The sequence below is a fragment of the Canis aureus genome, chromosome 3 (assembly GCF_053574225.1).
Source record: "Canis aureus isolate CA01 chromosome 3, VMU_Caureus_v.1.0, whole genome shotgun sequence".
Lineage (NCBI taxonomy): Eukaryota > Metazoa > Chordata > Mammalia > Carnivora > Canidae > Canis > Canis aureus.
This window is the reverse complement of record NC_135613.1, coordinates 72,349,086-72,371,037: the sequence shown is the minus strand read 5'-3', so window position 1 is coordinate 72,371,037 and position 21,952 is coordinate 72,349,086. Positions and strand designations below refer to the sequence as shown.

The 21,952-nt window shown below is 51.7% G+C and overlaps 1 protein-coding gene across 2 annotated transcripts in view; it reads left to right on the top strand.

Annotated features, from left to right (window-relative positions):
- The window catches only part of BUD13 (BUD13 spliceosome associated protein), a 101,117-nt gene that overhangs the window by 65,629 nt on the left and 13,536 nt on the right, over positions 1 to 21,952 (top strand). The window contains exons 10-11 of one of the 2 annotated variants that reach the window (XM_077893634.1): positions 273 to 343; positions 8,554 to 8,711. In XM_077893634.1, coding sequence (XP_077749760.1) covers positions 273 to 300 — 28 coding nt within the window. In that variant the 3' untranslated portion in view covers positions 301 to 343; positions 8,554 to 8,711. Of the gene's footprint in view, positions 1 to 272; positions 344 to 8,553; positions 8,712 to 21,952 lie in introns of those variants that run through there. The other variant, XR_013376901.1, reaches the window with a different exon arrangement.

Here is a 21,952-nt window from a genome sequence, read left to right as displayed (position 1 = left end):
AAAACACATTTCTCATTAGCTTTTGATTAATTACTCTACATAATTTCTTAGTTGTGGTGGCCAAGGGGGGGGGGTGTTTCCATTTCTTTAACTCACCTTAACCCCAGCAGGCTAGGGATATTCTGGGGATCGTGGTATACCTCCAAGGGCCATTGAGGGAGAAACGCCTCTCTCTCTATTCCTCACATCTTTTCCCTGTTTTCTCTCCCCCCTTTCCTCCCTCGCCTTGCCCTCTTAATATTTTCTCTTTTACCTTTTCCCTCTCTCTCCAGCCTCTCCGGAATCTTCATGGGTGTCTGACCTGCATTTGGTGACAGCCCAAGTGGTCCCCTCTCACTGCCAGGTAGGTAGGTAATGGCTGGTTTGCAGGTCCCAGCTAATCTACCCTGACTCCTAAGCCCAGCTGCCCTCTGGTCCTGCCTCTGGACCTCTTTTGGCTCACCTGCTCTTGATGCAGGATCATCAGCCTGGCTGAGGGCACCTCACCCCTCCCACCACCTGGCTCCGGGCCTTCTCAGGACTCTGCGGTTTGGAATTTTTCTTTCTCACGACCTCACCACATGCACAGGGGCCTCCTGACCTTTCTCCTGGTCCCTGGCAGCTAGGTCCCAGCTGGATGGTCTCTCTGGTCCTCACATCTGCAATCTAGCGCTCAATAGGACAGTTCCTGAAAATATTTCCATTTTGTTTGTGATTCAACAGGTTTCTCTTGACCTCTTCTATGTACCCAGAGCTGTGCTAGGCACAGTGGGGGACAGAAGAGAAATGACAGCTGTGGGTCTTGCCATCAGTTGGGAAGGCTGTTGAGGGAGGGACACAATCTAACACAAAGTGATGTGTACTGAGTATCCTGTTGGCAGAGAGAGCAGGGGAGTGAGGCTTCTCAGGCTGGAGGTTCAGGGAGGCTTCCTGGAGGAGGGGGAACTCAGGTTTAGATCAGCAGAAGGAGAGGATGGGAAAGGGCACAGTGTGAGTAAAGATCCAGAGTTGGGAATACTCAGAGCGATTTTGGAGGATTTTAGGTGGCTAGTGTATTTTAAATGGGGGTTTCTGTGGGAGGTGAGCTACAAGGGAAAGTTGGAGGCCAAGTCTTTCAGACGTCAGGCTGAGGGTTTGGGACATCCATGCTGTGCGTTGGGGTCCTGCAAGGTTTTGGGGTGCGAGGGCGATCTTACAGCAGTGGCTTGCTGAATGGACAATGGTGGGGTGTGTTCGTTTTCCACTGCTACTGTAACGGATTACCACACAATTAGTGGCTTAAGATAATACACATTTATTATCTCACAGTTCTGCAGGCCAGAGTGCAGGTTGGCTTGACAGTTTTCTCTGCTCTGGGTTTATACAAGACTGAAATCAGATGTTGGCTGGCTGGGCTCCTGTGGGGAGGCTGGGGGAAGAATCCACTTCCAGGCTCATTCAGGTTGTTGGCAGAAACCTACTCTTGTGGTTGTAGGACTGAGGCCCCCATTCCACTGCTGGCTGTAAAGTGGGGTTCCCTTTATCTCCTAGTGGCTGTACCCCGGTTCTTGCACATGGGCCCTTATACCTCAGTGCCAGCAACAGTGCCTGAAATCCCTTTTGTGCTTGGAAGCTCTCTGACTTCTCCTGCTGCGTCTCTCCCACTGTTTCTCTGCGTCTCTTTGACCTCAACCAGAGAAAATTCTCTGCTTCTAAAGGCCCAGCTGATTATCCAGGGTAATCTATTTTAGGTCTTTAATCTTAATTTTAAATATCTGCAGTCCCATATTCAACATATTCCCTGGCTCCAGGCAGTAGGGCCTGGATATTTGGGGGGACAGGCATTATTCTTTCTACACATAGGACAAGACAGATGAGGTGGTTCCTACAAGAGTCCTGGTGAGTGGAAATGAGAGCTGGGACCTGGGGTGTGGGAATAGAAGGTCTGGGCAGGTGCCAAGGCATTTCAAAAGCGACTAGAGGATGCTTGCTGATTGGTTGCATGTGTGTGGGGTTGGAGGGAGGGTGGCTAAGGAGAAAGGGGCAGTAACCTTGGGTCCAGCCTAGGACACAAGAGAAAGATGGTAACTCACTCGTCCCTCGACAGGGAGGTGCTGGGTGTGGAGGGCAGATGAAGTATTTGTTTCTAGCCAACTTGGAGTGACACCAGAATTCCTTACGAAGCTGAAACTGACTTATGAGTAGTTGGGAACCCTCTGTGAGCCCTGGCCATGCTAACCTGGGCGCTCTTCACATGGAAGCAGTGGTTGAAGGGTTGGAGAGGCCATGGAGGAGTGGGGTGTAGATCATTGTGTCCGGGGGAGACAGGGTAGAAAGGGAATCAGGTTAGAATCTCAGGGGATGACCAAAGAAGAGGTGGGAGGAGGAAGAAGAGCTAGAGAGAGTGAAAGAGCAGGTGCAGTTGGGCACCTGGAAAGGCAGGAGGGGAGCTAGGAGAGGTCCCACTTGTGAGGCCAGGCAGCCCTGGTGGGCAGGATTAGGAAGGACAAGGGAGAGGAGTGGGATAAAGGGCATGAGTGAGTGACAGGATGGCTGTGGGTGGGGGGGACATGCATTTCCAAGTGTAGGGGTGGAGGGGAGACTGGGTGGCATGGAGGAAGGAGTGGGAACATGCATCAGGCTCCGTAAGGCCCATGGGTGCTGTGTGTCAGCGTGTGTGGGCGGGGCTGGAGAAGGCCAGGAGTGATGGGAAACTGAGCAGGGGAGGGGCTTGGCACTGCTGAGGGGAGGGGGAAGGGATGCAGAGGGGCCAGAAGCAAGGCCCCCAAAGTGGTAGGGGCTGATGAGGCTGAGAATGGAACTGGAAGCTTTCAGGAGGAGAGGCCAGATGTGGGTCCGTAAACATGTGTGGGTAGAGCAGAGCTCACATAGGGCCCACTGGACATGCTGTGTGGTGGGGGTCTGCACACAGGGCAAGGGGGAGAGGCAGGGCCTGGTACTTGGGTAAGACTGGCTGGGCAGAGACCTGCAACCCTCTTAGAACAGAAGCCTTTGGGGGTGGAGGCTTGGCCTGTGGGAGAGGGCAAAGGACAGGACCAGGCAGGGCAGTAGATAAAGACACAGTGACGTTATTCCTATCCTGTGCCTATTTGCTGTCCCTTGCTTATCTTGGGGGACCTGGGGCTTTGCAGCACACTAGGTCTGGGCCAGAAAGGAGCTTAATTTACTCAAGGAGGTTTGGGAAAGGAGGCACAAAAGTGTCTCTCCTGCCTGCCATCAGGTCCCTTGGAAGCTCTTGGCTCCATTGGTGCGTGGTCAACTACGTGGCCCCCCACATGGCCAAGGTTCTTGTGAATCCTGCCCTCCTGCTACTTTGGACATTTCACAGGCTGTTTGTGAGGCCTAGTTGCCTTCCACACAGCACACTGCCTCCAGACCCTGCTGGCCATGTTGCCAGATAGTCTGCGGGGCTGCTCAGAGTCACTGGTAGTGGCCTGGCATTGATAGGCAGGCCCAGGATAAAGCTGCATGCACAGGCGTGCACAGCCCATCTCAATGCGTGCTCAGTGGGGGGCCTCGGTGTATGGGTGTTTCTCTGTGTGGCTGTGCAGCCCTGTGGACATGGGGAGACCCTGCAGAGTTGTGGGGGTCACGTAGCTGGTGGATGGAGGGGTGTAGAGGGGCCAGAATGCTGATGGAGACTTGCAGAGGGCTAGGATGGGATGCCTGAGGATGGAGGAAGGCCTGAGAAGCCCCGGGCTCAGCACTGGCACAGCTATCCTCTGCCCAAGCTGCAGGCTCCCTGTGCCAGACCCTGGGCCTGCCCTTCCCAGCTCCCCCATGCCCCCATGACCATGGCCACTCCCTGGCCTCTGTCTCCCTCCACCAACTCCCACCCCGAGAAGGAAGAGGAAATCTCGCCAGAGATCCATGTAAAAATAGATGTATTTCTGGATAAGCAGCGAGCCTGAAAAACAGCTGAGCCGGAGTCTGCTCCGCTGACAGAAGATCTATGTACCAAATTCCTCTTCAAAATCTATTTCTCCGGAGATTTATTCTTGCAGGGCTCTGCCGAGCTGGAGGAAGTCTGCAGCACTGGGTGACTGGGGTCCACTGCTCCACCCTTTCCCGAGTGACTCCTTCCCAGCATGAGCTGTGGTCAGATTAGGTGGCAGCCCTACGGGCATGGGCCAGAGCAGAACTAGAAGGATCTGAATGGCAAAAAGGTCATTCTCATGCATTAGCCTGGCTGGGTCGGAAGCCAGCGTGATGCAGCATGACACCCATCCTGGCGGCTGAGAGAGTAAGTGATGGCTATATTTATGTTTCCATCTAAATGCATGGATCAAAGCAGACACTTTAATCTATTCAACAACAGCCCGAGGATTAAAAAGTTGCAGGCAAATCACACTCTTAAATTGGTAATATATTTTTGCTTGTCACTTGACAAATCATTTTAGAGAGTAACTCTAGGCCGGGTGGGGGATCTAGAGACTTGAACCTGGCTCCCTCCTGGAGAAGGCCCCAGTGCCATAGGTTGTGGCACCAGTTTCTTCACTGTTTTAGTTCCCATGAGCCCAGTTGCAATGGGTCTCCTGGAGGGGGGAATGGGAGCTAAAGTGGAATATCAGGCCTTGGGGCATGTCTCTAAAGCTGTTTTAATCTCCCTAACAGCCTAGCAGGTGGATCCTCCTATTACAGACCAGGTGACCCAGAGACATGGCTTGCCTGGGTGGCACAGTAATAAGTGGGAGAGAATGGGATGCAAAACCAGATGTGCTGGACTCCTGTGGCTCTGCTGGAGCTGCTGGAGAAGATTACAGCTCTCCTCTGGGGACCACAGGACAGCAGAGATGGTCAGAGGCTGCTCTGCCTCTTGCTGTGTAGCTCATGTTCTGTTCCTTTACTTCTCGGTTTCCTCCTCTGCATAATGGGGGCAATAATCATATCTACCTCCTGGGGCTGTTGTCAGGAATAAATGAGATGGCACATGGAGTGAGCTTAACACTGTTCTAGGTGTTGTGAGAGCAGAGGTTCATGCTACTCTCTGAAGAACAGGACCCCACAATAGTGTGTCTGGAGGCTGAGCAAAGAATCACAAGCGTGCCTTCTGAGGGACGGTTGAAGGCCATGGGACCACTGAGTCAGCAAGAGAGAAGGCTGCCTCCTAATGTCAACTGGGTGTGAAACGAAGGGGAGATTGGTATGCTCTTGTGACCCCAGCAGAGACCATTAGATCCTTACAGAGTCTCATGGGTTTCAGCTAAAGAGAAGCAAGGACTTTCTAATCACCAGAGTTGGGCAGAGAGGTAATGATGAGCTCAGGGTTTGGGGAGGTGTGTGAGTTAAGGCTGGATGAGCACTTGGTGATGATGTTGTACCCAGAGATATGCCTATCCAGGGGAGGCATTTAGACCAGATTTCTTTAAAGGTTCTTTCCAAGCAGCAGAATCTAAAATGGTATAGTAGTAGGATCAGCTTCCAATCATTTCCAGTCACGGAGGACAAGAAGAGTTGGGAACAAGGCAACTATTTTTCTTAAAAAGGCATTCTTTTGTGTGTATTTCATGACTTAATCTACTGATTTACACTTGGCTTGGATCCCCAGTAACCTTAGGGTATGTGGAATAGCATGAGGGATGGCCAAGTGGCTGGGCTGGAGGGGGCACAGCTGGCTTTGGGTGCGGGGAGAACTCCTGTCCCCTGCCCAGTAGAGGCCACAGTGGTCTGTGGAACCAGAGCAGCACCAGACCACAGAAAAATAGTGGACTTGGAGTTGAGACTTGGGTTTCCTCTCGCTCCATCTCTCAATACCTTTTGTCCAGCTGAAAATCACCAAATCTCTCTCAGTTTCAGTTTCTTCATGTGGGAAGCAGGGAGCAGATACCTTCTCCACTCACTGCTGAAGTAGTGTTAGCATCTTAGCAGTTGGCCTTGCTGCTCCCTTGACCTTGGGAGAGGGATGCTGTTTGTAGAAGGGATGGGGTACCCTGGGTGTGCCACAGTTTGGCTGCCCCGTGCTCCAGACCCCCTCTCCACTGCATCTGTCTGTGGGCTGCTGTGGGCTGCTGTCTGTGGCGAGGCACCGGCATGAGCGTCCCAGGGCGGAGCCTACGTACACCCTGGCGCGCAGCCAGACTGCACCATCTGCCTGTGCGGAAGTGGAGCGCAGGTGTCTGGTTTGGGGCGCAGGTAATTGCTGACGGCTGCGCCAGCTCTGCCTGCATATGGTCCCGGAGCAAGGCGATCCCTGGGTGCCGGCGGCCGGGCCTGCATGGTCCCCCGCTTGGGCTGGTGCTCTGCACCTTCAGTCTGTACCCTCTTGTGAGCCTCAGAACAGCTTAAACCAGGGAGATCAGGGCATTATTGGATTCGTTTTACCAGCGTGGAAATCGAGAACAGGAGAGGTTAAATCTGTGGCCCAGGGTCCCGCAGCCAGTCAATAGTGGGCCTGAACTAGCTCTCCCAGTCACCCGACTTTTAATTCTATTTTCTTTGCATGACCCTGCGGCTCCATACAGTTCAACAAACATTTATGGAGGGCCTTCTATGGGTCAGGCACTAAGCTAGGTGCAAGGGGTGCCGACTGGGGGCTTCAGCTCTGTTCACTGGAGGGTGCAATTTTAACTGTGGTGTCTGGTCCCTAGGCTCCCACATCTCCATCCTGTATTCCACATCCTCATGTCCAGCACCCAGCTACCTGCAGTGTTTCTCCCCAGCACAGGTCTGACCCGCTCACACATCTAATGATACTCTAGAGCCAAACTCCTTGGTTTGCTCTGCAAGGCCTTTCTGAATCTGATTTCAGTCTGCCTTTGCTGTTTCTTCTCTCCTGTTCCTGCCAGGACCCCTCCCTCTAGCTCCTCAGGTTGACCATCCACACACGGTTCTGGGAATCCAGTGCCCCTTTCCAGAATTTGGCTTGTCTGAACCTACTTGTGCATTCAGTGGTGCACAAGTGACTTACTCCCTGTGGCTTTCTTTTATTCTCCCCTGCTTCCTGATGCTTCCCTATCAGTGAATGGCTCCCATCCCTTGCAGAATGCCCTTTGCATTGGCCTTTATGATAACAAGAAGCTAGGTTTTATATATTTCCACTGCTCTCCCACCCCTTCCTGGCTAGATCTTGGGCTCTTCAAGGCCTGGGTCTGGGTCTTCTTAATCAGTGAGTGCCCCCACTCCCACCAGTATGGTGCCTGGCACACAGGAGATGATCAGCAATGCAATGAGCTGGTGTACATAAAGCTGTTCTGTAAAGTACTGTGCAGTGCTTAATACCACTGCTGCTAACATTGAGAGGGGTTTATTGAATTAAAAATCCTATGGAATAAGGTTCATCTCAACAACTCTCCATTTTTAAGGACTAGGTTATTTTTGTAATCAATCTAAAATCATCATAATAACAATAGCTTCACATTTATTGACCTTTCTGTGCTTAGTATTAGCTGTTATTATTCTAATAGGAATGTACACTTGTACATACATCTTCCAATTTCTGCACATTGATTAAGTGATCAATAGGGCAATATTGAAATCATGTCCTGAATCTTCAAATATGATTCAGGAGATTCTTAACCAAACGTCCCCCGTCCGCCCCACCAGGACCTCACTGCTGTGACCTCTGACTCTCAAGGGTCTGGGTAGATGGAGGCCATGTTTGTCAGGTGTTCACAGCAGGTGAGGAGCTAATCTCCCAAGTTTCTCCATGCTCTGTGAATTTGTCCCTCCAGCAGCCTCTTCTGCCTTTTGGGGGCAATCAGGCAGCGAATGTACCCAAGCATGCCCAGGGATGGGCCAGCCTCCTTATGGAGTGGGACATATATAGTGTCTTAAAAGAGTGTTCATCTCTGTGAGTCTATCATACAAATTTTTATTTCAAGTCTGAACGACACAAGATTGTTAGATTTCTGTCCTTTGACACATATGGAGGACACACACAAAAAAACTGCTCAGAGAATATAAACAGAGAAGATTAAAGGCCTTTCTCGGTGGTGGGTGCTATTGATGAGGCAGCAAGCCGGGAGGGTTGTTTCTGGGATTTTGGGGTGCTGCTGCAGCCCTGAACGTCTCATTTCTGAGTCGTCATGGAAAGCTTGGGTTTCACAGAGTCTGAGTTTTAACTTTCAGCTGTTCCAATCTGTGTGTGTGTATGTGTGTGTGTGTGTGTATACACACATATGTATGGGTGTCTCTGTGAGTACACAGGTGAGTATGAGCATGCATTTCTCCCTGTAAATGTGGGTTTGTTTGTGTGTGTGTGTGTGTGTGTGAATGAGAGTATGGTGTGCAGTGTGCATGATGGTGTGTGTGTGTAGCGGATGCATGCTGGGGTAAATGTAGATGCTTCTGGGTGTACAGTGTGTATATTATGTCTGAATGCACATGAGTCTGCATTTTTGAGTGTGAAAATGGTTCGAGATGTAAAACTGGAGTGTATTTGATGTGAACAGGTGTCTGAGTTTGTGAGCATGGGTCTCTATGTGTTCATAGTGGAGCATAGATGTGCATTTCTCAGCATGTGCCTCTGCCTGGGTGGGTGAGTGAAAGAGGGGAGTGGGTGAGCATGGGTGCATGTGTGTGCACCACAAACATGCAAGCTGTGCAGACAGGTTCCCGTGGATTTTGTATGCCCAGCTCCTGTGGTTCCTCCTGGCTTGGTTGCTGCCTCTGATCCCTGGTGGTTCTGCCTTGCTGGTCCGCAGAGAGATCAACACCCTTCAAACCAGCTGCCTCGTTTGGCTGCGGCTCACTCGGTTGGCCTCCCGATGCCTGCAGTTGCCATGGAAACCAAAGTAGGTCTGTTTCTGTCTGCCACTGGGTCCCTGGGCTAGGGCAGCTGTGGGCCAAAGCCACTGTGGTGAGGGCTGGCCCGAGGGAAGTGAGGAGGGGGCTGGGGAACCCTCCAAATCTGCTTCTCCTTACACCCTCCTGGGGCTTCTTTTTTGCCCGTAAACATGAGGGCAGGTCCCCGCTGTCAGACAACTGGGATAAAACAGCCCCGTTAGACAAGGGCCTGAGCAGTTGACTTTTTCACACACATACAAAATCCTTTCCTGAAAAAAAAAAAATCAAGACATATGCTAATTCCACATTACTGTGCATGTCATTTGTACACCATTAATTCAGTGCCTAAAATAAAGTGGCTTTTAGGAGAGAGCTGATGTTATCTGATGGGAGAACTCTGTACATGCTTTTGTGGCCTGGTTTTATAATAGGCATCTGCTCAGAGTTCACTGCATGGGGAAAACTTGAACATAACAGTGTTAAGCATTGAAGAGATCACAGATCCTATTTAGTTTTGAAAAACTGAGTAGCAAGCACAAACCTAGCTGTGTAAGCAAAGGGCAATACATTGTTACAGAGACGCATAAAAGTGGCACCACCATAAAGCAAAGCAAGAGGATGATTAATATGAGTGTTGGGAGAGTGGTTAACTCCACTGGTTAATAGAGCAGGGCCAGTGTGGGGAGGGGGATTGGGGCAGGAACATTGTTATGTCTTCATCCGGGCAGTGGAGACTCAGAAAGGGGACCACTCCTCTTCCCCTGCATAGATCTATTGTACTCTTCTCTATGAGTCATGTCTTTGGCAATAAACAGAATCACCCCTCCTGAGTTTGTGGCCCCTGGCCTGAGTTCGGTGGGAAGAGGCAGTATGGGTCAGGGAAAGAGGACAGGGTGGAGCTCACCTTTTTATGGGTTCTGGAGCTGCCTCCAGTACTCACCAGCTGTGTGATTAAAAAAAATATATTCATGAGAGACACAGAGAGACAAGCAGAGGCAGAGGGAGAGCTCCTGTGGGAAGCCCAATGAAGGATTCAGTCCCAGGATTCCTGGGTCTTGACCCAAGCCAAAGGCAGATGCTCAACCGCTGAGCCCCCCAAGCCCCCCACCAGCTGTGTGATCTTGAGGAAGCCACTCAACTTCTCCTGGGTGCAGTTTCTTCCTCTGTAACATGATGAATATGTTGGACTTATTCATTCAATTAAGAATTAGTTTGGGGCTCTCATTGTGCCAAGTACTGTGCTAGGAGGAAGAGTCATGTACAAACATCACTGCAGCACATGATGAAACATCGTGAGCACACTGGAAGGGACATGGACAGACAGGGAGAGTCTCGGGGTAGATCAGAGTGGGGGAAGAGACTCCAGACAGAGGCAGTGGAGGAGGCAAGTTTTGAACTGGGTTTTAAAAGGTGGGATGGATTTCAAGTGGCTGAGGCAGGGAAGGGGGAAGTGAAGGCTCAGCACTGGCAAGGGGGAGAGGTAGCTGGAGAAGAGCACAGTCCCATGTGGCTGTGGTAAGAAGACTTGAAGGAGGGTATGGCTTAATTATTGGAAGGTTTCTTTCAACATTAAAAGGGAAAAGTTGCCCAATGTGGGCTGGGGAGGAAGACAGAGGTCCCAGCTGGGATCGCAGGCAGGGGAGAGCGGGGAGACTGAGAGGGGAGATAGCAGGCACTGCTGCCCGTCCCCCATCCTGGGTGCTGGTGATGATTTGGTGACCCTGATCCTCAAGACTGTGTGTCCCTTTGAGACAATCTGGGGGCCCCCTCCCTTCTCTAGCTTCTACATTGGCCAGGCTGGGAGGAAAGGACCTTTCCTTCCTTCACATGAAGACCCTGAAGCCTCCAGATACATCCTGATAAGCCAGCCACCTGCCAGAAGGGTGTGTGTGGAAGCAACACATGGGGTTAGGACAACACTGGCCAGGATGCTTTGAGTGGCCATGAGGCCTGTCCTTACCACATCCTGCCCCCAGCATCTACACTGACCTGCTGCCTGTAACTTTGGGCACATGATAGGAAGGGAAGGAGGCCTGGATTTGAGACCAGAGAAGAGTCTACATCATGGCCCCATCTCTAGAGGTGGGAAAATTCTCCATCCTTCTCCGACAGGACTCAGGTGTCCTTGTTCCTAAAGGGAGAGGTGGACCAGTATTCACATAGGGACTTTGATGTAAGACATTAGCCCCTTCCATCCAGGTGGAATGCTTCTGACCTGCTGGGCATTTTTCGTAGGAAACCATGCAGCTTTGTTTTGCTGGAGATGCTGTCTCTCACTGATGAAGTATGTAAGGTGTTTCAGTGTTGCTAGAGTGTAGCATCAGGGCTCCAGATCACCTCCCTGGGGAATGCCTGAGTGATGATGACTCAGCAGAGAGCCCTCCCTGGAAGCAAAGTTACCCGCACTTGATTGTTCTTGGAACACAGGACCTGTTAGGCAGATGAGTTCTGTGAGCAGGCCAGGAACTGCAGGCTGCTTTAGGTGAGGGCCAGGAAGTTCAAATGACAGAGGTTTCCCCAGTCTGATTTCAGAATCTAGCACTGATAGGGCTCTGGTTGGGGAGCCCCAGGCCAGGTGGTGCCCATCCCATGACAACTCAAGGGAAAGTGTCTGTTGCCCATCAGTGAACACAGAGTAGGTTCATCAGCATTGAATGAATACTTTTGGAGGCAAATTCAACGTCACTGATATTTTTGAATTTGGTCATTGGTGAAGATCTTAGGAAGTAGCTTGGTGGTGTCAGAGGTTCACCATACCTACTTCTCGTGGCCGAGGGCATGAGTTTTGGAAACATATACATCAAGGTCTGAGTCCTGGCTCGTCTTTACCACCTGTATAACCTTGGATCTCTCTGATCCTCAGTTTCTTTGTTTCTAAAATGGGTACAGTATTAGTACCTATGTGTGCCAAGGGTGAGTCCTGTAAGCTCCTGGTCTCTGCTTCTTCCTAGCTGAGAGGAATCTTTCAGACTGGTGTAAGGATGCTAGGTGATGTGGGTAATGCCTCCCACACCTAAGTACTCAGCAGGTGGATGGATTCAGTGGCTTTTTTTTTTCTTTTGGAAAAAGGCAGAGTATGCAGACCTTATTTTAAATAGAGCTACTACAAAGACCACCTCCTCCATGAAGTCTCCCAGGCCACCAGAGCCCTACTCTTCCATCCCTTCTAGCTCTTTGCTGCTCCTGAGACCTCAGGCCTTGGCAGTGTCTTCCCGAGAGGCCAACTCCTGTGTGTGTATGTGTGTGTGTGTGTGAGCATCTGTCACTGTGCCTCCCAGTTGCGGGGTACTTACAGAAGGTGGAGAATGTTTGCTGATTGGTGGGCTGCCGGGAGGTGGGGGGAATGGGAACATGAAGACTGGTCTGGGGACCTTGGCTGCCAGGGTCGTATCCAGGCTGGCTGTAAGGTAAACAATGAGGAGGGTCCTGCAACAATCTTTCTGACTTGGACCTCCCCATCACTATTTGGGACCTTCCACCCCTCCTCCCTGACCTTGTTTCTCGTTGGCTCAGCCCTGTCCTGCTAACGAGCTGAGCCAGCCGCCTGGCACCCGCCTCTCCGATGTGCTGACTCAGTTCTGTGGCTCCCGCTTCCTCTGCCCTTGTTTGAAAATGCCAAGTTAATTGCTCTCCAGCTTCAGGCTGAGCAGGCAGGGGGCATGGCCCCCCTTTCCTTCTGTTACACATGCCCTGGGAGGGGGACTGCCTGGGCCTGCCCTCTGTGGACAGGGCAGTGTAGGGTGGGGGTTGGGAAAAAGGGCAGAGGATCCAAGAGGGGAATGGGTTATCAGTGCTGTTCATTAGGGAGAAATGGGGAGCGGGAGGGGAAGCACTCTCAGAGTCTGGTCTCCCTATTTCCTGGCCCTTGGGATCTAGAAGATACCAGCTGCTGCCAGGATGGTCCTGGGTGGGAGGAAGAGGGACTGTGAGCCCTGCTGAGTGGCTTCTCAGGTCTGTGCCCAAAGCTGAGGGCTAGGAGAGACGCCCTTCCCCTCCCCTCCCCTCCCCTCCCCTCCCCTCCCCTCTCCTCTCCTCTCCTCTCCTCTCCTCTCCTCTCCTCTCCTCTCCTCTCCTCTCCTCTCCTCTCCTCTCCATTCTTTTCCTCCCCATCTCTTCTCTCCTCTCCTCTCTTCTCCTCCCCTCTCTTCTCCTCCCCTCTCTTCTCTTCCCCTTTCTCCTTTCCTAAGGGTTCCTTAGGCCTCAAACAAGTAGGTAAGAATGGAGGAAAAGAATGGGGGAGGGAAGGAAGGAAGGAAGGAAGGAAGGAAGGAAGGAAGGAAGGGAGGGAGGGAGGGAGGGAGGGAGGAGGAAGGAAGGAAGGAAGGAAGGAAGGAAGGAAGGAAGGAAGGAAGGAGCAACTCAGTCTTGCAGAGACACTCTCATTTAATTCCCACAGGATGGGCCACAGATGCACTGTGCTGGGGGGTGGTGGGGTTGGTGGGGGGAGAGTCATAATATTTAACCCCCTATCACCAGTCCTTACTAACCAGGACAAGGAGGGGCTGGGAGCTGGCCAGGGTCCTGAGGGCCCCTGAGCTGAGCCAGAAGTTAACTCTGGTTGGTACATGGTGGGGACGTAGGGGAGGGAAGGGTGGGGTGTTGGTAAATGTTCATCAACTGGAGTGGGGTATCTCAATATTTTCACAAGTAAGCTCTGTAGGGCTCATCATCTCTTTTGTTCACTGATGTGTCCCAATTGCTAAGAAGCAGCCTGGCCTACAGTAGAGGCTTTAGCCTTCGGTGAATGAATGAGTAGTGGTGGAGGGTGCATGTCAGCCTGGAGCTACCAGGTGAGGAGTTGACATCCGTGGGGAGTGGTGGAAAGCAGATCTGGGAGCCAGGGAGCCAGGTGCTCCCTGACCATCTGACGGGGAGCCAGGGAAGATGCCCCACTGGGGACAGAGCATGTGTGAGGGCAGGGTCTGGAGGTAGGCGGTTCTGGGGGAGGACACACTGGGGACCCTTCCTTCGAGACTTTGAATTTTGGGGTTCCCCTTCTGGAAACTGGTCCTTGCCCGTAGCCAGGTTGGCTCAGAATGCAGGTGTGGAGGGACAGGCGGGCCTCCAAAGAGTCCCTGGGGAAGGCCTGGGATGATGCACGCTAATTTAATTTTTAAAATTACTATGACAGAGAGAGGAGGAAGGAAGAGATGGGATTAAAAAGGAAGCTCTAATCCCCTGGTGATCGCACAGGCATAGACAGATGAAAGAATTTTTTTCTGATGAGGACACAGAGCCCCCTGAGGACGCGCCATGTGTTTCCAGGTGGATTTTCTGGCTTCCGCGTCCTTGAAATGACCTGGTGAAGGGGAATGGGCCCTCTTGTTTTCTCTCTCTTTCCCTCCTTCTGCAGGGCCTAGGAGGTTGGGGGGCTGTGTAGGCAGGTGTGGGACGGTGCGGGAAGGAGGAGAGAGGAACCCAGAGTAGAACACAGGACCCAGGTAGGACCCACCCTCTTAGACTTTAGCTCTTCGCTTTGTTCTACCAGTAGAGCAGATTCTGTTTATCTTCTCCTCTCCAAAAGAGGAGATATTTTCTGATCATCTTCCAGCTTCTCAAATCAGAAGCTTTACACAGTTTTCACAGCAGGAAGAAAGGCAGAAAGGGAAGGGGGAAGGAGCACATGAGAGAACAGTGGGCTTCCCAAGTAAGTGGTTCATGTCCTGTGGATTGCAGACCCCAAAATGCAGCCAGAGATCTGTGTTAGGGACCTGGGGGACCCCAGTGGACTGGACCCGTGTCAGTTCCAGGGCCCTGGCATGGGCCCAGCCCGAGAGGCCTGCCTTCCCCTCCCCACCCTGGCCGATCTGGGGCCTGCCCCGTCACGTGCTCCTTTTCTCTTCCCTTCTTGGGTCTCCAGCCAGCCCGCTGGCTTGATGAATTAGCCCCATAGATATTCCGTCGGGAAAGCAAACACATATCATATATATCTTTGACAAGTTATTATTCTCCCTTATCAGAATTCGGGCGCATCCCGCGCCCGCCATTACTCACGCCGCACACCCACCCTGCCTGGGACTGGGCACAGAGCCCGCCGCGCCGGGCCCGGCCGGGTGGTGGCGCGTGCCTGTGCCTGTGCGAGTGTGCGTGTGTGCAGAGCTCCCACCCGTCCGGGGCAGGAGCCGTCCGGCCTCTTTCCAGGCCCATGGCCCGACTTGCCATCGTTCCCCACGCAGAGGCTGCGGGCATCGCCAAGATGAACCTGGTGGCTTTCTGAGCCTTTGGTTTTCTTGCCAGTACAAGAGGCAGAAGTTTTGTCCCCAGGAATGGTCCGGTTTGGGCCTCACCCATGTCCACCTTGTGGGGCTGGGGTGCCCCCCATTCCCCTTTGCTGCCGGACCCTCCGGGGCCTGCTGGCAGGACACACTGCCAGCTTCCAACAATCCCAGAGCTTCTTGGAGCTCAGTGCCTCCAGAGCTGACCCCTCTGGCCCCTGAGATGGCTGAGACCCAGTGGCTGGCAAGGCCTGGAGAGACAGTGGCCCTGATGAATGAGATGTAAGTGAATATTAGTGCTCTCAGCCTGGCCATCGGGCGTGATTTGTCATCTTTCACCCAGCGCGTTCCCATTCCCCCAGAGGCAGGCTCCATATTAACAAGTCCTCTGCTTAGGAATATAAATGGGGCATTTGGAATTACTCCTGACAGCCTGAAGGCCACTAATGCACTCAGGCCTTGGGGTGGGGGGTGGGAGGGACTGGGTGTGACTCCGAAGTGCCCTTGGCCAGCCAGGAAGGCCTCACACCCTGGGCGTCTGTCTGCTTCTGAGGGAGGGAGGCCCCTACTGCCTTGACAGGGGCTCACGGGGGGCTGGCTGGCTCTCAGACTTCCACCCGCCCCAGCACTCAGAGCTGAAGGGGAGCATGCGGGGACCGGCCCCCCCTCGGTGAGGCATGGTTCTCCACCATCTCAGTACAGAGACAATAGAGACCATGGCTGCTGTCATCTGAGAACCAACTCTTCCCCCCACAGAGTCTGCAGTGTCTGCTCCTCTTCCAGCTTCACATTGTGCATACCCGGGAGCCTTCTCCTTTCCCCCTGGGGCCCACGGCCCAGCCCTCCAGGGCACCCTGGACTGTGAGGAAGGGTGGGAAAGGACGGAAGGAGCCTTGCCAGGGGCAGGTGTTGCTCTGTCCCCCACGGCCACCCCTGCTGGATGCCCGGAGCTGAGTGCTCAGGTGGACTTGGGGTAACTGACTGAACAGGCTCCCATGCCTAGGCTCTGGCCCTGAATGACACTCCCAGTCTACTGGGAGGATGCTTGGGGAAGGGGACCGACTGGTGGTCCTGAAAAGTATTCTGAGTCACGGAGAGGTACCCATGGTATTCACTGCAGCAGATGAAGGTTGAGAGAGCACAGCTGAGGGGTATGCCAAGGAGGAAGGCTCAGAGAAGGCTTCCTGCCCGGAGTACATGCGTGGGCAGGGCTGGAGGGAGGTATGTGGACCTTCACTCAGGGCTCTGTTACTGCCTAGGGCTAATGCCCCATCATCCAGGGAAGGATGGGAGGCAGATGAGGTGAAAAGGGTGAATAGGATTCTGGTTTGGTTTGGCCTTTTGGGACCACAGTTTTGGGATCTGGGTAAGGTCTCAGGGGCCTGGTGCTGCCATAGAGGATGTGCCCATCATGCGGAGGTTCCTGCTTCAGGCGCTCAGGGCTCTGCGCCAGGCCAGGGTGGGTGTGGATGTGTCAGTTGCAGTTAATTTAATGGCCACTAGAGGGCAGTCGGACCCCACGTTTCCCTCGTTTGTTCCCGAAGCAGAGGGCCCAGGCGGGGATGGGAGATGGGGTGGGGGTGCCAGCGCTGGTGCCAGTGGGGTTCCTCGCGCTGGGAATGCAGGCACCTGTTCTGCTGCCTCTCTGGGTTGGGACCTTAGAAGGCCTGAGCTCTTCTCCCTGAGTTAGGGAAGAAAAATCTCTGAAAATTTTGAAAAAAATGGGAAAATAGAATTTTGGGTAAACATTTCAGTATCTATGATACTTATTTTAGTGCCTTTTACAAAAAAGGGTTATGAGCATTAAAAAGTCTTTGTAGAAGACCACACAGCTGATGGTCAATGTCACGGGCTCTGGTGGTAGGTAGACTCCTTGGTTGGAATCTTAGCTCCACCCCCTGATGGCTGGGTGACCTTGGACAGGTTAAATAACATCTCAGTTGCCCCATCTGTAAAACGCGGACTGTAATTCCTACATCACGGGGTTATTATAAGAATAGACACTGTGAGGGTGGCCCAGCACTGCCCAGCAGAGAGTCAGTGCTCTGATGCAGCGGCTTTGTTTTCATATGATGAACAGTTACGTTTGATGTACAAGGGAGAGCATAGGACCACATTTAAAGCAAAAACACTATTTTTCCTTCCATTAATATTTTAAAGGACTCCTTTCCTCCCACCCTCAATGCAGTGAAGTAAAAACTAGAAAAATTTCTCCTCAACCCTGACATTTTCTAGGCCTTCCTACAAATGAGTAGGAAGTGAGGTGTGATTGCCTGTTGGGCACCCCCAGGGCTCCTCTGGTGTGGAGGGGGGCACACTTAGGCTCCCATCCCCCTTGCCATATCACAGGTTGCTGGCACTGGGAGCCAGTGGTGCCTGGTCACAGACCTGCCAAGACCCTCTAGTTCAGGCTCCTCCACTCCGGCTGCACATCAGAAATCACAGCAATTTGTTGAAGAAACTACCAGTAGTACCTGAGCCCCACCCCCAGGGGTTGCAGCCCAGGCATCAGGCTGATGAAAAGGTTCCCCAGGAGATTCTACAGTACATGCAGGGAGGAGGGCCACTGCCCAGAGAAGGGCCACTTCTCTGGTGAAGGGAGGTGTTCTTAGCCCCAGCTCCATGGCCTCGTGGAGTTCTATAGAGATTTAGGAAGAGAAGTTTGACTCGATGTAGGAAAGTCCTCTGGTTGTTAGCAGGGAGGACTTGGTTCTAGTCCTGGCTGAGGGTTAGCTCTGTGTGGGCTTTTTGATAAGCCCCCTGCTTCTGGGCCTCAGTTTTGTCATCTGTCAGATGGGCTGAGTGACAAAGGTGTTATCTGATCAGAGGCCACAGTGAGAGTGAATTGCTTAGAAAGAGTGAAACCCAGATACCCACAAGCAGGTTGGTTGGTTTCTTTTTTTTCCCTCCCTCCCCCCCCCTCCCTTCCCCTCCCCTCCCCTCCCCTCCCCTCCCCTCCCCTCCCCTCCCTCCCTCCCTCCCTCCCTCCCTCCCTCCCTCCCTCCCTCCCTCCCTCCCTCCCTCCCTTCCTTCCTTCCTTCCTTCCTTCCTTCCTTCCTTCCTTCCTTCCATAGCAAAGTGCCATAGACTGGAGGGGCTTAAATGACAGAAATGTACTGCCTCATGGGTCTGGAGTCTGGAAGTCCAAGACCAAGGTGTTGGTAAGTCTTCCTGGGAGGCAAGATTCTGTTCCAGGTTTCTCTCCTTGGCCTACAGATGTCTATCTTCTCCCTGTGCCCTCACATCATCTTCCCTCAATATGTGTCTGTTTTAGAGTTCAAATTTCCCCCTTTTATAAGAACACCAGGCATGTTGAATCAGTGCCCGCCCTACTGATCTCACTTTAACTTGATTACCTTTGTAAAGACCTTATCTCCAAATAATGTCATCTTCTGAGTCCTGGGGGACTGAGATTTTACATAGCATTTGTAGGTGTTACCAAGTCAATCACAGGGAGTGAGAGAGTGTGATTGCTTGAGTCACAAAATAGCAGCAAGAACAAACAAACCAAAACCACTGGAAGAGGGAAGAATTGAGGAGCAGAGACCAGGCTCAGCTCCCACCTCTGAGCAGCCCTCCATAGATATTCCTACCTTGTGCCCCCTTACCTGGGGACTGATCTGCCTTCCTGGTCATGGGGTGTGTGGGTGTGACAGGAGGAAAGGGGACAAAGTGTGTGTGGCCCAGCTCCAGGCGGCACCAGGCACATTGCCATCTATGTAGGTGACACTCCCTGAGCAGAACTCTTGCACAGTGTGGGGGTCTTTGTGGGAGGACATAAAAGAGGGGAAGGGGTCTGTAGTGTGGTGCCTTTCAGTTGCAAAGCAGATGGGATGCTGGAGGCTAGGCAAGCTCCTGTCCTGCCTTCACATGGGTTGGGGAGAGGGAGAAGAGCAGGAACACTGGGTCTCATGTAATATTCAGGCCAGGCAGGGTGCAGGGCCTTGTTCCTGTAAATGACAAGTACACCAGTTGTCTCCCTTCCTCCCTCCCCTATCTCTGACCAGGGACTCACCAGGCAGAGGGTAGGGGCGTGTGTAGGGTGCAGGACTGCTGCTGGCCAGGTGTGCATCCATATTTATGAGGGGTGAATCCTTGGGAAGCAGCCAGGTGCTGAGCATGCCAAGCGATCTGTTTGGGTCAGCTGCTCCATTCCTGGCCAGCCACTGGAAGGAGGAGATTCTGGAATGTTGGCCCAAACAGTGGTACCCTAATTTGCAGTGTTTGCTGATTTCTGTGGTGTAAATACTCCCACCATGACTGATTTTCAGCTGCTAACATGAAGCCGCTGGGCTCACAAAACTCCTGAAAATTTAACAGTTTGGCCCAACCCCCTTGGTATAAAAAAAAACAAAAACAAAAACAAACTGAAACCCAGAGGTGGAATAGCATAATGTCTCAAAGCAGGTTGATTAGGGGCTCAGTTGGACAATGTTACCAGGCTGTGTTGGAGTATGTCTGTATTCCTGGTGCCAATGTTGATAATGGGTCCTCTGTGATAGTAGGGGCAGGGAGTAGGGGTGGACTAGCCATCCAGAGGGGTAGCTCCAGGAACTCAGCTGCCCAGCCTGTGCCAAATATAACACCCAGTGTTGGAGAGCACCCTATAGTTTGCGAAGTGCCTTTTTGCCTATTATCTGTAGATTTAATTTCCACAGCAACCCAATGAGGTATATATTGTTATTATGTTTTATATAAGAGGAAACAGTCTTATTGGGAGCAGTTGTATGATTTCTAGGTAACGTGACCAGTAAATGGAGGACATTCGCCCAAATCTAGGTCTTCTGAGATAATCTTAGTTTCTCCAACTAAAGAGATGCTGAGGCCATGATGTCCTTCAGTTAATGCAGCCTGTCCAGGTCCCAAAAGCTGCCCATCTACAGGAGGCCTAGAGCCAGGTACAAGTGGGAGCCCCTGTGCCTTCCACACTAGTATTAACCTTGCACAGCAAGTCCTCCTACAAGTGCCTGCTGTTGGGTGAGTGACCACTGGACATTGGCCTGGAGGCTGGCTTTTACCCTTTACTGCTCCCTAAGGGTGGTGCCCTTTGATGCCTGGGTGCTACCCATGCCCATCCCATCTGTTTCCTTCTTATCTAGGACTGGGGCCCCTGATTGGTTCACCTGAGGCCTTTCCAGGGTCCTCCCCACCTCCCAGACCCAGCCTGTCCTCCCACCCCTCACACCACGCACAATATCCCTGGCCTTTGTTCCAAGGTTTTGCCTGGGACATGTGAGGAAGATGTTCATATGTGTGAGTCTTTGGGTTTATTGTGGTTCCCTTCCTGGAACAAGTTCTCTTCCTGATCCAGGGCAAAATACAGATGGAAGTCTCAGCCCCAGCCCCATCTGCATCTCTCAGACCAGATCCAGTATATTGAAGGGGACTGAGCTTGTCTGGTAATTAGACAGACCAACAGGGGGAGGGAAAGAAAGGCAGTGAAGAAGACAGACATGAAGATACCATTATTAGAGAAATAGTAAAAAGCAGATAACCAACTGATAGGTGCCAGGCCCTGTGCTGAATCCCTATAATGACCCCCTGAGGGATCCCCACCGGAGGGTTGAGGATACTGAGGCTCAGTGAGGTTAAGTACTTTGCCCAAGGGAGGTCTGGGTGGCTCAGTGGTTGAGTGTCTGCCTTTGGCTCAGGTCATGATCCTGGAGTCCTGGGATTGAGTCCTGTATCAGCTCCCTGCAGGCAACCTTTTTCTCTCTCTGCCTATGTCTCTGCCTCTCTCTCTCTCTCTCTCTCTCTCTCTCTCTGTGTGTGTGTGTATGTCTCATGAATAAATAAATTAAATCTAAAAAAAAAAGTACTTTGCCCAAGATCACACAGCCAGTGAGTTTGATTCAAACTCATTGTGTCTGTTCTCACTCATTACACTACCAGGCATCCTGGTTATGGAGTGCGAGACCAGAGTGAGTGAGACAAGGAGATTGAAAAGTGAGAGAGTGAGAAATAGAAGTTGGGTGTTCAGCCCAGCTCCATTATATCACTGGGAAGGGCAACTTGGGGTGCCACAGTGGGGAAGCTGTGCAGTGTACCAATGAAAAAGAGCACCTGATGAGGAGTCAGGATAGCCTCTGCCAGCGATGTCACATTGAGCAAATCACCTAACCTCTCTGGACCTTGGTTTATCATCTGCAAAAGAAAATAATAACTCTGTCCTGTTTACACCTCTCTGAGTGGTCCTGATGGTAATAAAAAAAAAATAATGGATGTACAGAGGATCCTGTGAAGATGACAGAGTAGGAAGCATTAGGAATCTGTCTCCCTACTTAGAAAACCATCGCATGGGCAGAATCTGTGTGATGTAATTATTTTGGAATTCTAGAGTCTATCGAAGGCATGAAACTTCCAGGAGAAGACGTGGGAAGCATGTTGTGGTTAATTTTGGTCAATTTCAGCTCTTAACACAGTAGTGGCTCCCAGTTCTGTCCCCACCCGTCAGCCCCTTGGGAGGCAGGTGTGCATAATTTCCTGGAGTGGCTTGCACACAGCTTGCTGAAGCTAGGGTGGGGCTAAAGATCTATCTTCCAAATATTAGAGATCTCTGTTCTGATTGCTAATTGCTGCTTCTGATCACAGAGGTGAAGACAAAGAGGCATCAATTATTGTTGTTACACTTTGACTTGTTACAAGCCCCACTCACTATGGCTGAAGTGATTTCTAGGGCATTTAAAGAGCCAGCACACAACATCACAACTTCATATACAGGAAAAATTAGAAAATAACCGTACAATACCTGGGAAACTCACAAAAAGACCCAAGAAGACATTAAGTTTACATTGGATGCTGATCTTCAGCACAGGGACAGTCTACAACAATTGAAAAAACAAACAAACAAAACAACAAAAGCCCAGCAAACTCGAGGAAGGACAAGAATCTGATTTCCAGATTTGCTACATTATTTGTTTCAAATGTCCAGTATTCAATGACAACAAAAAAATCACAAGGCATACAAAGAAACAGGAAACTATGGCCCATTCAAAGGGGAAAATAAATCAACAGAAACTATCCCTAAAAAAGAC